The 15,293-nt window shown below is 47.0% G+C and overlaps 1 protein-coding gene across 2 annotated transcripts in view; it reads left to right on the top strand.

The window, feature by feature from the left end:
* PRSS55 (serine protease 55) overlaps positions 1 to 15,293 on the top strand; it is an 88,235-nt gene that overhangs the window by 47,873 nt on the left and 25,069 nt on the right. The window contains exon 6 of one of the 2 annotated variants that reach the window (XM_073891238.1): positions 6,324 to 6,353. The exons of the other annotated variant lie outside the window; for it this stretch is intronic. Within the exon in view, the coding sequence (XP_073747339.1) occupies positions 6,324 to 6,338 (15 nt within the window). The 3' untranslated portion in view covers positions 6,339 to 6,353. Of the gene's footprint in view, positions 1 to 6,323; positions 6,354 to 15,293 lie in introns of those variants that run through there. 2 annotated transcript variants of the gene reach the window in all.

Genomic DNA, 15,293 nt, shown 5'->3' with positions numbered 1-15,293 from the left:
TGCTCTCTCTCTCTCTCTCTCAAATAATAAATACATTTTTTAAGGACTGATGCATGGAGCAACATGGATAAATCTTAAAACCATTATGTTGGGTGAAAAAAAGTCAGAAAAAGTGCATACTGTATGATTCTATTCATATAAAATTCTATAAAATGCAATCATCTGTAGTGACAGAAAGCAGATCGCTGGTTGGCTGGGGGCCAGAGTTTAAGGGGAAAGAGGATTTTGAAGGGGCACAAGACAACTTTTGGAAGTGATGGGAATGATCAATATGGTTGGTCCTTGAACAACATATGGGTTTGAACTACACAGGTCCACTTATATGAGGATTTTGTACAGTGTAGAACTGTAAATGTATTTTCTCTTCCTTATGGTTTTTAATAACATTTTCCTTTCTTTAGCCTACTTTAAAGTGAGAATACAGTATATAATACATATAATATGTGTTAATCAACTGTTTATGTTATCAGTAAGGCTTCCAACAGTAGGCTACTAGTAGTTAAGTTTTGAGGGAGTTAAAGTTATACACAGAGCTTCAACTGCTTGGAGGTTGGTGCATCTAACCCCTGTATTGTTCAGGGGTCAACTATATTTTGGTTTAGATGATAGCTTCACAGGCGAATGCACATGTCAAAACTCAACACAATATACTCTTCAGATATGTGCAGCTCATTATATTAAACTAAACCTTGATAGATGTGTAAGAAAATATGAGTGTTGGATATCAGTGATTCTTCTGGGTCTAGATTAAGAAATTGCTTTCAATGTGCTATGAGAACTTGGTTAGAGATACGGCCTCGATTTTCTTGTTTTAAAATGAGCATTTTAGTGGTTCCCAGGGGATGTTGGAGTCATAGAATGAAAGCAGTGGAAGGGCCATTGAAATGAAAATTTTTTTCATTTTACAAACAAGAAACCTAAAACTCAAAGGGAGAAGAAACTTGGCCAAGGTCACCCAGCTACTTCCTGGCAAAGTCGGGGTATGAACTTTGATGTCCTGATTCAGTCACTGGTCTACAAGCCCCAGGAGGGTACTATGACTCCAGGAAGGTCAGCTGTGGTCTTGAGCTAAGGGACCACACAGCTGGAGCTCAGCGTCGACAACCCTGCAGCGAATGCAGGGCATGCTCCTCTTCCCCAAGTGCTTGAACTTGGTGATTTGCTCTTGAACTGGGCCTGGTGCTCTGCACTAACTAGGCCTGAGGGTCATGAAGCTGACTGTGTGCTCTGCAGACTCTGTGATGAGCAGGAACGACCATGGCCTGGACCTGCACTTCTCAGACCATTTGTGGGAGAAGAGGGCTCTTGTTTTTTATTTTAAATTGCTAATTTATTAAACCAATATTTTCATAAAGCATAATAAAATTGAATTACTAGAAAAGTGAATTAAAAAATGAACATATAAAATGCAAACCCAAACTTTTATTATTAGATTCTACCCACACAAAGTCACTCTGTTAAATTGTTATAAACGCTTCTAAGCATTTACTCTCCATTTCTGTACGTATCTCTCCATGGACCAGGAACAAGCAGTTTGCTGACCAGCAATGGTCCATGTTTCACCTTTGGAAAAGTGTTTCCCTAAAAGAGCCAAACTTTAATCACCAAGAAGTAGGGGGCCCCAGCTGCCAAGCCTAAGCTTTCTGAAGTGTAGGAAGATCACATCAGAATATGGATAGGGTTGGAACGAAGCCTTCGATGTGACTGATGAGTCATCATTTGAATTGAGACTGTACAGACTTATGTATTATTCATTGTCTTGAGCAATAAAAACTCACAAAATTCCTAAGTGCCCCCAGGCCCCAGAATAGCTTAATTAGGCACTATTGCTCTGCAATGCAAAATGCTTGTTTAATTCTGAGTTCTGCATTTTTACATCAGAACAGGCCCAATAAGAGGCACTTTCTATCTTTGGTTCCTGGCTCATCTCTCTCTGCTTGCGTGTGTGAATGGGCCGCCCCTCCCTTTGGAGCATCCTTCCAAAGCCTTGTCCCCAGATCACCCAGGGGCTCAGATGCTGTGTGAGCAGCTGCTGGCACAGATGTGGAGAGCAGAGCCAGCCTCAGTGTGACCCACACCCAGGGGAGCAGGCAGGACTGGTCTCCTTTGTCCTGAGTTGGCCTTGAGAACATTGAGGGCAGGGTGGAGGGTGGACCTGAGCACTGGGGTCAGGTCCAGAATCACAGTGGCCAAGACTCAGCACTTAACCCCAAGAACTTGAGCATCTAAACCCCACATTCCTGGCCTGTAAAATGGGGAGAATTGTCACAAGGATTGCATAAGGCCAATGCCAGGATATAATGATGCAGATGAAGGGATGGCAAAGCCTGGCACATAGTTAACAGTCAGTAGAACCAAGCGCCTTTCATAGGGCAAGCTGAATGACAAAACCTCAGATTGGGATGGGCCCTTATTGAGTTCTCTCTCCTCCTTACACCCCTTCCCTGGCCTGGACTTGAGTCCTCTTGAAGTTCTCTATATCAACCCCAGCAAGTAGTTATTCAACTTGAATGCCGCAAATGACAGGAAGCTCACCACCGGTAGACAGCCCTTCTCAGCTTTGCATAGCTTTGAACAAAGTCCCATGCTGAGCTACATCAGCCTCCCTGTAGCTCTTTTGCACATGAACTTGGTGCAGCTCCTTGGGGGCCATGTGGACATTGTGTGCATGCGTGAAGACCATGCTTCTGGCTTTGCAGAACACCATTGACTTCTCCAAGCTGTGCATCCCCAGCTCCCTATCACATCTCCTGTTTATACTTTTACAATTTGCACCATTCTGGCACTTGCCTGGGAACAAATGCCCACATGAGATAACCTTCCAAAATGAGACCCCATTCCCATCCTGCTCTTGTGGGGTTCTTTATGTGGACCCAATCTTTCTGAGCTCTAGAATGTGCAAAACCTGTTTCAGTGCCCTTAGGTTCCTTGTTTTTCTTTTCTTGACCCCACTACTGCCTCTCTCTAAATCCTGGGGCCTCCTGGTCCTTCTCTTCCTTCTTATTGACTCCCACTTAGCAGGCATCATCTATACTCAGAGGACACACTCAGGACGAAAGTCATCAGCTTTAGTCCCACCTTCCTTCCCCTTCCCTTTCACACAGAACTATTCAGTCCTAAAGCCATGATGTGTGGTCGAGTATCTATTATGTCCTCAGTTCAGGGACAGGAGAGCCACAGTCTCAGAGCTGTGTGACAGCACTGAGGAGAATGTCCACAAGGAAAGGTGGCCTGGCAAGGGTTGGTTGAGCCCAAGCCAGGTGAGGAGGACATCCTCATGGAGGGGTGGCCCAGAATGAGAATCAGAGCCTGGATGGGGCAATATGCAGCAAGATGAGTAATGTGGGAAGCCAGAGTCCAAGTGAGGTATCCCTGTAAAGGGGGCCTGGCACTGAAGAACATTCTACAAAGTCACTGGACCACAATCTTCCACAGCATCAAGGTCATGAAAATAAAAGGAAAAATGGAGGAATCGTCCCAAGCTGAAGAGGACTAAATTGAAGTGACCACCTAAAGCAGCACATCATTCTGAAAGGATCCCTTTGCTTTGAAAGACCTTCTTGGGCCAATTGGAAAATGTCAATGGGGGTCTGAAGAGTATGATGACAACTATGCATCAGTGTCAGTTCCCTGGTGCTGATGGTTGTGTTGTGGTTATATAGGTAGATGTCTTTATTTGTAGAAACACACACTAATGCGGAATCAGGTCAGCAACTTACTCTCAAATGATCAGGAGGAAAAGGTTTTGTTACATAACAGTACTTCCTACTTTTCTGTAAGTTTATATCTGCTTGAAAAAAATTTTAAAACAGAGAATTTCAGAGATGGCACTGAATTATAGATTACCTGATCCTACTCTTTATTTATGAGAGGTAGCTACTGAGTTGCAGAAAAGTTAAGTGACTCGACCAAGGTCACACAGCTAACTGGTATTGGAGCTGGGACACAAACCCTCCTTTTAAATCTTACTGTGGGATCTAGTCCAAGTCCCTTATTTTATAGGTTAAGAAATTGAGGTCTAGGGTCACGAAGAGGTTTTCTCCAACATGAGCTGAACAAATTTCAGGGGGCAGTTAATTGGGACACATTAGGAGAGTTTCTTAGGTCTCTGAAATTGAACTCTGCGTGCTTGCCTCCTCTGTCCATGTGCACAGAACATTCTTCTAGGTGTTGGCCCTAGGGCGTTCTTCTTAGAAGGAAATCCCCTGTTACTTGGGATGTTAATAAAGTGGTCATAGTTTACAACAGCTGCTTTTCCTGCAGGGGTCTCTATGGCTTCTAGGGTTTTCCATCCTTTCAGTCACTGGTGGCCTGGGACCTTGTCCTTCCACATGCCAATAATCAGCCAACCAGCTGGCAATTTCTGAACATGCAGGAAAGTATCCAGGGGCTCTCCAAGGAGAGCGCAGGCCTGTGGGGAAAGAAGGTGGCATTTGTCTCATGGAGGCAAGTGCAGGGGGTGGAGTATTACAGGCTGAATTGTGTTCCCTCAACCTCCTACTTTGAAGTTCTAACTCCCAGGGACTCAGACTGTGCCTCTATTTGGAGATAGGGCTTTTAAAGAGGAAATTAATGTAAAATGAAGTCATTAGGGTGGGCTCCAACCCAATATAACTGGTGTTCTTATTAAAAAAAAGAAATCAAGACATAAACACACACAAAGGAAAGGCCACATGAGAAGGTGGCCATCTGCAGGCCAAGGAGAGCAGCCTCAGGAGAAACCAAACCTGCTGACACCTTGAGCTTAGATTTTGAACCTCCGGGACTGTGAGAAAATAAATGTCTGTTGTTTAAGCCACCCAGTCTCAGGCACTTTGTTATCTCAGCAGATTAATACAGCAGGGGCAAGGAATGCTGGAGAATCAGCTTTTCTGCAGATCACAGGGTCTTTGTACAGAGCCCCTCTGCCCACACTGTGATGTCACATTTTCCCAACAACCTCATCTGACAGGCAGTCTCCCCATTTGGTTGCTAATCAAGAAAAGCAGATAACAGGATGCTCAGTCTGGATTCGGAAGTTCCGGCACATTCACTCAGGAGTTGTGTGATCTTGGACAAGTCATTTAACCTTAGTATGAGGAGCCCTAGGTTCCTCCTATAAAAATTAGATTCATAATTCCTGTTTTTAATCTTTTATAGAATTGTCAAGAAGATCAAGTGTAGAAACTATGAAACAGATTATAAATGTGAGGGACTATTAATGATAGTAACATTATTGTATTCATAGTAAAAAAAATATTTATTTATTGAGCTTTGGTTTCAGTTAGAAAATGCAAACATAATCCTCTCCAGAATTTGCAATCCAGGAGGGAATATGAGATTACGTACTTAATGTTATGTACAAGATGGCACATAACGAAATGCAGTTCACAAAACTGAGATCAAGTGTTTAAAGAAAGCAAAATCATAGGCTGGTGTGTATTTGGTACTGTCTACTCATTCATTTAAACATTTACTGGGAGCCTCTGTGTGCCAGCACTGTTCTAGCCACAGAGATAGAAACTGGAACTAGACAGCACACCCTCAGAAAGCCCACATTCTAGTGCGGGGACGGGCACAATAAACAAACCAACAATGTTACTGGAAATGACAGGTGGTGACAGCACAGTGAAGGAAAGGAAACAAGGGGGAGAGGGTAGGAAGCTTTTGAGTGGGGAGGAGGATGGAGTTCCTTTATAGCAGTTATTAGGGAGGAACTCACTGAGAGCTCAGACCTAGAGGAAGTGAGGGACAGAGCCATGCCGCTACATGGGAAAAGAGCATCACTGATGCTAATGGATGTCTTTACAAAATAGAGCTCCATGAGTTTGCAGAATGAACGGAGTCCTATCAGGTTGCTGGAAAGGGCTTTGGAGGTAGGGCTACCCAGTCAAAAGGGCTTCTCTGGGATTGGCCATAATGGGGATGTAATTCCCAGATATTGCCACCAGGTGGTAGAATGACTTCAGACAAAAGGTCTACCACGTGTCAAGAAAGTTCTTTCTTCCTCCAAATGAGGAGTGCTTGGATAGGCCCCAAGACATCCCAGAGGCAGGAGAGCCACAGAAACAGCTTTGAAGGGTGAGAGAGAAGATAAGGTTTCTTGCCTCACAACTAGTTGGAGCTTTCTGGGAGTCTTTGGATACCCTCACCCTCCCAATGGCTGCCATGAGGCTCTGGGCCCAGAGCAGTCATAGCTGATGGATATTTTTGAGGGAGCCTGGCCCCATGGGGTTTTTGCTCAGTACTGGGAGCTGACAAGTGGTTTCCCTCCCTCTATGGCTGGGTCCTTTGGGGGCTTTCCTGTCCCTGTGCACTAGTGAACCAGGGATCTCACTCTACAGCTTACCAAATGCTAATCCATGAAGCCTGGGGTTTCTCCTCCTGAGATCCAACGCTGGAAGCAGAAGCTCTGGTATGGCAGCACAGAGTCAAATCCCACAGGCTGAGGCCGCTCACGGTGCTCTAGTGTTAGACTTGGATCCACAGGAAAAACATGTGCCCTTCTGTCCCCTCCATGCATGCTTCCAGGCCATACATTCATTCAAACATGTTTTGTGAAACATTAACATGTATAAGACAGTGTGCTGGGGACCACGAACTACAACCTGGGAGCTAAATCCAGCCCATTCCTGCTTTTATAAATAAAGCTTTATTGGAACACAGCCTTGTCCATTTGTTAACCGATTGTCCATGGTTGCTTTGTGTTATAAAGGCAGGTTGAGTAGCTGTAACAGAGAGCACATGGCCAACAAATCTGAAAATACTTACTATCTGGCCTTTAAGAGAAAATGTTTGCTGACTGCTGGTCTGGAGGAAGAGACAGGGACGTAAACAGATGATTGCCTCACGACAGCAAGTGCTATGATGGAGGTGGGCAGGTGAGAGATAAAGCTGGGCCAGAGTGTCGGGGAAAGCCCCCAGGGGACCCATCCTTTAGGACCCCAAAAGGCCCCTGAAGCAGCCATGGGCAGCCACTGAAGGTCTTCAGCAGGAGTGACAGGATCACATCCTGGAACTATTGCTTGGAAAGTGGAGGAAGACAGCAGCAGAGCCAGGGGGGCCCAGTGAGAGACTGTTGTGATGGTCCAGGAGGGAGAAGTGAAGGGCCTGCAGGGACCAGGAGCTGTGGGGATGGAGGAGCCAATCCTGGCAGAATCTCAAAGGCTAGGTAACAGCATCTGGGTGGAGGGAGGGTGATGGAGGGTCAGGACTGAGTCGGTGTCCAGCCTGCATCCCAGCACTCTGGGGTCACAAAGGAGCTCACCAAGCCCTGCAAAATGAAACAGTGGATGTGACCAGGTGGATCATCAAGAGAAGTCCCTCATTCAAAGATGGGGAAATAAGGTCTATAGTCAGCTCTCCAGCTGTTCAGTGGCTGCGTTAGAAATGCCCTGCAGGAGCATCCTGAAGTCAGTTTCAGTGCTCTGTACTCCCTCTGGCTGCTTCTCTCTACCTGACCGAGTACTTGGTATCTTCCAGGAGTCTCCTAACCACTGAGAGCAGCATAAGCCTGTTGGGATGCTCTATGCATGGGGCCAGTCTTTGTGTGAACTCAAGGAGCCTTGAAAACCCAGCACATTCCAGCCCAAGGCCAGGTGCTGAAAGGCAGGGAAAGGAAGAGAAGCTGTTGCCTGTTTCCCCCAGGGTGCCCACAGTGGCTCAGGGGAGCTAACTAAGAGATGGGCCCTGGGGTCTGTGAGCAAAGGGCTCCACAATTATGGGGGTCTCTAAAGCCTCAGGTTTTCTTTAAAATTCAGGTGACTTTTTTTTTTAAGATTTTACTTATCTATTCGACAGCGAGAGACACAGCGAGAGAGGGAACACAAGTGGGGGGAGTAGGAGAGGGAGAAGCAGGCTTCCCGCTGAGCAGGGAGCCCGATGCGGAGCTCGATCCTGGGATCCCAGGATCATGACCTGAGCCGAAGGCAGATGCCCAACGACTAAGCCACTCAGGCACCCCCAAATTTAGGTGATTTTTGCATTCTGTTCCATAATATATCTTTTGCATTTTGATACAGAAGGAATTTTTTAATTACTTGTTGAGTAACAGTGATGCTTTAAAATGTCTCAGGAGAATGTTCAGGTTTATTCTGTAGCTCCTGGTATCCCTGGCTTAACCAGGTAAGTGAACCTCATTTTGAAAAGCCTGGATCTGGGGTGTGACAATGAGAATGTGGCTGCAGCCTGCAGAGGGACAAGGGCCCAGAAGAGAGCAGACCCAACTCTTTGTGCTGATACAACTGCAAAGAGGGAGGAAAGACAGAGAAATCATCAGGCTCAAAGTTCCATGACAGCAGCCATGGGCAACCACTGAAGGTCTTCAGCAGGAGTGACATGATCACATCCTGGAACTATTGCTTGGAAAGTGGAGGAAGACAGCAGTGGAGCCAGGGGGCCTTGAAACCCCTGACACAGAGCCTTTTCATATTGCAAATACACCTCAGATCAACAAAGAGGAGAAGGATAGAATGCTCAGGGCCATGAAGCAGCTGAAGCACAGCTGGCCACTCCCTTCTCTCTGTGATTTCTCTAAACCACAGTTTTCTTGCCTATAAGATGGAAGTAATGAGCCCTTTATGTCTGTCAGTATTCTTGCAATGAGCTAGAGCAAAGGCAAGCACTTTGATCAACTACAAGGCATTTTAGATATGCAAAGGATCATCATTATCCCATAGAGAATCACTCTAATAAAACCCTGACATGAAACCATAAAATGGAGGCTGAGAAATCCAAGTTCCGAAAGTACAAGACTGAGATGTTGCAAAGTCAGATGTTGCAAACAGGTGAGCCTCGGGTCCATGGCACTGTGCAGTCTGTCCCAGCCCAGGCTCTGATTTGACACCACTGATGGCAGCTGTCTGCTCTGGTTTCAATATCAATGACGATTTGGGGTCCTGGGACTTTTGGTGGGACCTTCAAGACAGAGGCAGATTCCAGGATTCTCCTAATTCATGCCATTTTGTTGGCCCTTTTGGAGAAAGTTGAGGCCCAGGGACCTATCCTCTGCCTCCTCACTTTCTAAATCAGGATTACCTGAAGTTTGTCCGGCCAGCTTTTCCATCTCCTCCCAGTCTGCCCCTCCATGAAAATATTCGATGTTGACTTTATTATATCCAAATTCCTGTCACCCTTGGCTATGTTATCTTGGGCTTTTAATGTATTAGCCTCTTCTGAAGAAGTGGCTTTCCATTCGATACCTGTGTCTACATGATCTACTTCCCAAAGGGCATGATATGTTTATATTTGTGTGTGTATGTGTGTGTGTGTGCTCGTGTGCATGCACAGATACACATAGGTACACACAGGTGCACACATTTGTATGGGGGTGTAGGGAGAACTTGAGGGAAGAGTATTTGCTTGGTTATCCTGTCTTCTTTCACATTCAGTTGACTTTCAATAAATCAGCTACTTCTGCTAAGACTTTTTCCTACCCCATCAGCCAAAATGGACCCAGCCTCCATCCAGAACTACTTTGAAATTCCCCACTGCTGCTACCTTCCCTTACTGTCTTGTTATTTCAGAGCACTCTGAGAAACCCCTGAAAGTGGTTGGCTTTGAGAACCATCCAATCTCCCTTCCTTCTGGGAGGGTGGTGGAAGGATATCCTTTAAAAGCAGTCCATGCTCAACAAGCAGTAAAGGTCATGCTTCATAACTGAAGGTCAGAAGGCACAGGAAGCAATCCTGCACACAGGACTTCTTACTGGTCTCCTTCTCATTTGCTTTCTTTCCTCATAAGACAATGACTTGGTGAGACAGAAATACCTTTGTCTGCAGGTATAAAATGCACTCATTCATTCATTCATTCATTTTGTTATTGCATCAGAGTGATAAGTGTCTTTCTCTGTGCTGGGAAACAAAATGACAGGATGTGCATAATGACCGTCTTGGGGGAGCTCAACGTCTGGTGGGAGAGGCAGAGTCCCTGACAGCATCACAAGTCAGTGGACGCAATAATAGAAACACCAAATCTGAGGCATGAACTGAGGGCCATGTGTCCCAGAGGACTGAGGATATGCTCTCCTGTGACTGTGTTTGCTTAGGTCATCTTGTTCAAGATTCGGGAACGGCACAGAGGGGTTTCATTTTCTAATCCTAGCAATGCTGACCATGGTTGAAAGGAACACAGTGTCTCTTCATTCTGCACTGGCGCAGAGGCTCTCAGTGACTAGAACGAAGTCCCTACCCCATCCTCTCAGAAAACAAACAAATAATTTCATATTGCTTTGTTCTGGGTCAAGTCCCCAACTATCCTCACTAAAGAGCATTCCAGAGTCCGTTTTCTTTCCATGTGTTTGTTTGGTAGGTGCCAACAAGTAACTTCCAAAAGCAGAAGTTTGCAAAATCCCCACCTTCAAACAATCTTGCCCAGAGGGACAGTTAAACGACAGAACCATTGCACATCTGGATAATGGCAGTATGGAGCGACCAAGCAGTGGAGCACCGGGGAAAATTGCTGGAGATTACTAGGGAAAAAAAGGCTTGTTCTCTTACCTTGCCTCAGTAAGCCTTAATGTGAGTAGTGCAAAAGGGAATATCTTCGTTCATTAGAAGAAAAAGTATTAGAAGCTCCTGAAGAAGGTCCTCATCTTCCTCTTAGTATATAGGCTAGGGACTGTTTGATTTAAACCAGAGATCCCATTTCTAACTTGCTGATGCCCTAAAGTTGGAACTTTTGAGAAATCTGTTTCTTTGAGAGAGTGAAATCATGAGAGTGTTAATAACGGCAAAGCCGATGATGGCTGGAGGGGCTCCAGGGAACATCCTCCTACTATAATCTACAGAACACTGGCTTGGAAGCACAAAGCTGTTTTCCCACTTTACAAGAACTGAGCCCAGGAAGCTAGCAAACGAGGGCCATGTGGATCCCATGCCTTTCATCTGCAAACTCTATGCCTTTCTTCTTCTTCAACATAAGCCATTTTTCAGGCAGAAAACACATTACTTAGGCATAGTTTCAAATTGAAAATCTTCAAGAACTTTTTCTGTCTAAATGAATGGTAAAATCAAGTAAAGCCTCTCCATTCGGTAATGCTTATGCTTTGTGGTAGAAGTAGCCTCAAAGTGTTTTAATGGGTTCATTTCTCCTGCCTAAATCATGAAATTTCACACAATTACCAGGAAAAGGAACACGTTGCACTGATAAGGAGAATTAGGTCTCTTCACGATTGTGACTCTATTGGTTATGGTCCACAGCAAGAGAGGGGGGCCGGGAGCCTGCTTCGATGAACCTTTGGATAGTGATTAACGTAATAAAGGTACTTACTGAAGACAGATTACATGTGCTGTTAAACACCATGTGTGCTATAAAATCTCATTTAAAACTCCATATGACCCAATGAAGTAGGCCCTACTATTGATTTCCATTTGATAAACTAGGAAAAGGAGAAACGCAGGGGTCTCATAATGTGTCCAGGGCCACAGAGGAGCGAGTTGGACTTGACGCTCCTGGGCCATCCCCATGAGCCTGCTGAGAACTACCCAGGCAAAGGCAAGCCCTATGTAGCCAGCCAACTTTTAGCTCAGAACTGCATGGGGTCTCCCGCCCTAGGGAACAGGGCTGTGAAGTCTCCTTCGTCCCTTGTTTCACAGTCTTTGTCCCTGTGGCATCCTCTGAGCCTCCAGTTCCTCCAACTGAGATGCACACATTGAAAAACATTAATATGTATCACTGCATCATCCGGAAGAGAAACCAACAATTATTTTTAAAAAGGATCTAAGAGAGAGACAAGTTCTAATTATAATCCCTTTCACTCTAAATGCTCACCCCTGCCTACACTACCCATTTTGTGTGTCCTTAAGAACCTCTGTTTTGTCTTTCACCCATTCAACGGATGCTTGCTGAGCAACCTTCCACAGGCTGGTTAGGTGTGGGCAATTAGGCGGTGAGGAAAAAGCAGCAGCCATTACTCTGTGCAGCTCCTAAGGGCGTGGGGGAGACAGGCATCTTAAAACGGTTGCAGCTGCGATAAATGCAGTGCTGGAGAGAGAGCCGGTGACAGGGAGGAGATGAGAGGAGGATCTGGCCTGTGGTATAGCCTGGAAGGCTTCCCGTGCAAGGGACATTGAAACTGAGATAGAAAGGGATGAGTCAGAGAACAATGAAGGAAAGAACTTTCCAGGCAAAGGGAACAATGTCCACAAAGGGCTCAGGAAGAGGGAACATGGTGAATCTGGGAGTCTCAGGTCAGGTGGCTGTGGAGAGAGAATTCGGGGGCACACGTGGTGGCCAGGCTGGAGAGCTGGGCAGAGGCAGAGTAGGCAGGACCAAGAAGGCATAGTCAAGCTCTGCCCTCCTCTTCTGAGCAGAAAGACTTGTGTTTTTGGACAATTTCTGGACTTATCAAATTTTGTTGAAATCAATCTAAAATCCCATGCCTCCAGTTTCTCTCAGGGTTGAAAAGACCTAGAATATGCAGAACCCAAGGTGGGTGATTGGCACCTCCTGTAGGTTGCTGTGGGAGCTCCTGGTTAAGATGGAAAATTTCAGAATTGAGGCCATTTGTCCCGGAACTCATACCTGGGCTCAACTGTGTCTAGGGGCCCTGATGTTTCCCAACACCTCCAGAGTTGCCAGCCAGATTCTAGGGTCCCCACCAGAATAAGGAATTATGTCTCAGCTAACTTCGAGTTCCAGAACCTCCTGTGTCATGGACCCCTGCCACAGAGTCAGTTTAATTCTCTGACTCACCAGAGATAAATCTTACTGGGTCTACCTCCTCCCCTCTTCCACCCATTTCCAAGAGCTTTCTCCCACAGGCTAGAGGAATTCAGGCCTATGGCCTAATAGAAGGCACAGAATCTGGTCAAAAAAACTTGTCCTGACCCAGAGAAGTCCCAGGAAGGACCCAAGCTGGGACAACCTCTGCACATCAACCACTCTAAGCACCCTGCTTACTCACTGGAGCCTCCGAATCCAAAGTCAAGGTCCCCACAGCCAGAGGCTTGGTCCTTGCCAGGTGCCCAGGCCCAAAGGGGGCCCATTCCAGCTGTGGTCAAGCCGCACCTTCAGCCAGCACAGCCAACCCCACAGCCTCCCTGAACTTGGAGAAACCTGGGAAAGGGTCCCCAAGAGCAAGTGAGTGCTCCCTACCCCAGCTCCAGGAGGAAACTAATACTGGAATTTCCCTGGGGCTGGTGCACCTTACCCCTACACAGACCTCTATCTCTTGGCCTGTGAGCCACCTCCTGTTTTAATTACTGCCTCCGCACTCTATTGGGGAAGGAGGGTTTCCCACCCAGAGTTATGGGGCAGATCTTACATAACAACTGACAATGAACAGATGAGATTCCATAGACTCACAACCCTGGGGGAGAAGGAGACCACCTCATGCAGGCCACATTGGGGTGGCACCAGAAACAATGTCAACAACCAGGCTGTGGGGAGCAGGCTTCGTAGTAACAAGAGGACTGGGTGACCCCTGGTCCCTGAAGGAGGCTGGGATTGGGTTGTCTAAACAGAATACCATCAACTGGGTGGTTTAAACAATAGAAATTTATTTTCTCATGGTTCTGGAGGCTGGAAGCCCAAGATCACAGTGCTAGCAGGGTTGGGTTCTGGTGAGACTTTTCTTCCTAACTTGTAGATGGCCACCTTCCCACTGTGTCCTCACATGGCTTTTCTTCTGTGCACATAGACCCCTGGTATCTCTTCCTCTTTATATAAGGACACCAGTCTTGTTGGGTTAGGACCCCACCCTAATGACTGCATTTAACCTTAATTACCTCCTTAAACATCCCATCTCTAAATGCAGTCACAGTGAGTGTTGGGGCTTCAACATATGAATTTGGTGGGGGGGAGGGGACAAATTCAGTCCATACTAGGAGCACACAATGTTGAGCCTGAGTTTTAGGCCTTATACCACACCTTGGGATCCAATAAAGCAGCCCAACATCTGTTAGCACTGCCCAATTGCTCAGAATGAGAGAGAGTTCCAGAACCAGGCGTCACCACTTCTTGAAGAAGAACTTGGCCACATGGTCACTGCTAGAAGCAGGTCGGGCTGGCCTTCCCAGCCCAGCATCTTGGCTGCCAGGGGAGGCCCAGACTTTCCAACTTTGTAAGCCTTCTAGGGCCTGATTCAATTTAATATCTATACCCGAATTCCACCTGAAATCCTGATCTGAAATGGTTGTAAAGAAGGGACTGTTGGAGGGGCAGAGCAAGATGGCGGAGGAGTAGGAGACCTGGATTTCGTCTGGTCTCAGGAATTCAGCTGAATGGGGATCAAACCATTCTGAACACCTACGAACTCAACGGGAGATCAAAGAAGAGAGTAGCAACAACTCTCTGAACAGAGAAGCGACCACTTACTGGAAGGTAGGGCGTGCGGAGAAGTGAATCCGAGGCGATATTTGGGAGGATAGACGGCGGGGGAGGGGGCCTCCATCACCCGCTTCTGGCAAGTGATAGAGCCGCGGAGCACAAAATCGGAACTTTTAGAAGTCGGCTCCGCTGAGGGACGTCGCTCCAGTGGCTAAGCGGGGGGTGGAACCCTCTCGGGACAGTGTGGTCTCAGGACCCTTGGGGTCACAGAAAGACTAGGGGTGCCTGAGTGCAGCAGACCTCCCAGGGATCGGAGCGCGGAAGCCGGCTGCAGAGACGGAGCCGAGGCGCGGACTCTCAGCTCGGGGTGGCCATAAACTGTGATCCGCAGCCCAGTCGGGCCACTGCTCCTGCAGCAGGGACCCAACAAGCGGAGACTCCCCTTCCTTCCCCAGGAGGAGTGGTGCGGGACAGCACTGCAGGGATCTGCTGGGTTTGGAGACTCCACACGGGGTCGGGTGCCAGAGAAGAAACGCTCGGTCACAGGCTGGGTGAGCACGGAGTGCGGCCAGAGACCGGGGAGACGGGAGTGACTGCTTTTCTCTGGGGGCGCACTGAGGAGTGGGGCCCTGAGTTCTCGGCTCCTCCGGGTGGAGATAGGGAGGCCACCATTTTCACCCTGGTCCTCCAAAGCTGTGCCGAGAGCTTGCAGGGAACAAAAGCTCCTGAGAGCAAACCCGAGCAGCTTGCTTAGCCCGGACTCACAAGGGCGGGGCAGTTCCGCCTCCGGCAAAGACATTTGGGAACCACGGCAACAGGCCCCTCCCCCAGAAGATTGGCACGAACAGCCAGCAAGCCAAGACCAAGTTTACCCATCAAGGAGAACGGGGGAACTCCAGCGCTAGGGGAATAATGCACATAGAATTCATGGCTTTTTTACCATGATTCATTAGTTTTTCAAAGTTAATTTTTTTAACTGTTTTTTCTTTTGAATTTTCCTTTTTCCCTTTTCAACCAACATCTTATCAATCCCTTTTTTAAAAAAA

Source organism: Callorhinus ursinus, unplaced genomic scaffold (assembly GCF_003265705.2).
Source record: "Callorhinus ursinus isolate GAN/ISIS: 27379988/994484 unplaced genomic scaffold, GSC_fseal_2.0 scaffold4, whole genome shotgun sequence".
Lineage (NCBI taxonomy): Eukaryota > Metazoa > Chordata > Mammalia > Carnivora > Otariidae > Callorhinus > Callorhinus ursinus.
Note: the sequence above shows the minus strand (reverse complement) of the source record. Positions and strands in the feature narration are given on the sequence as shown.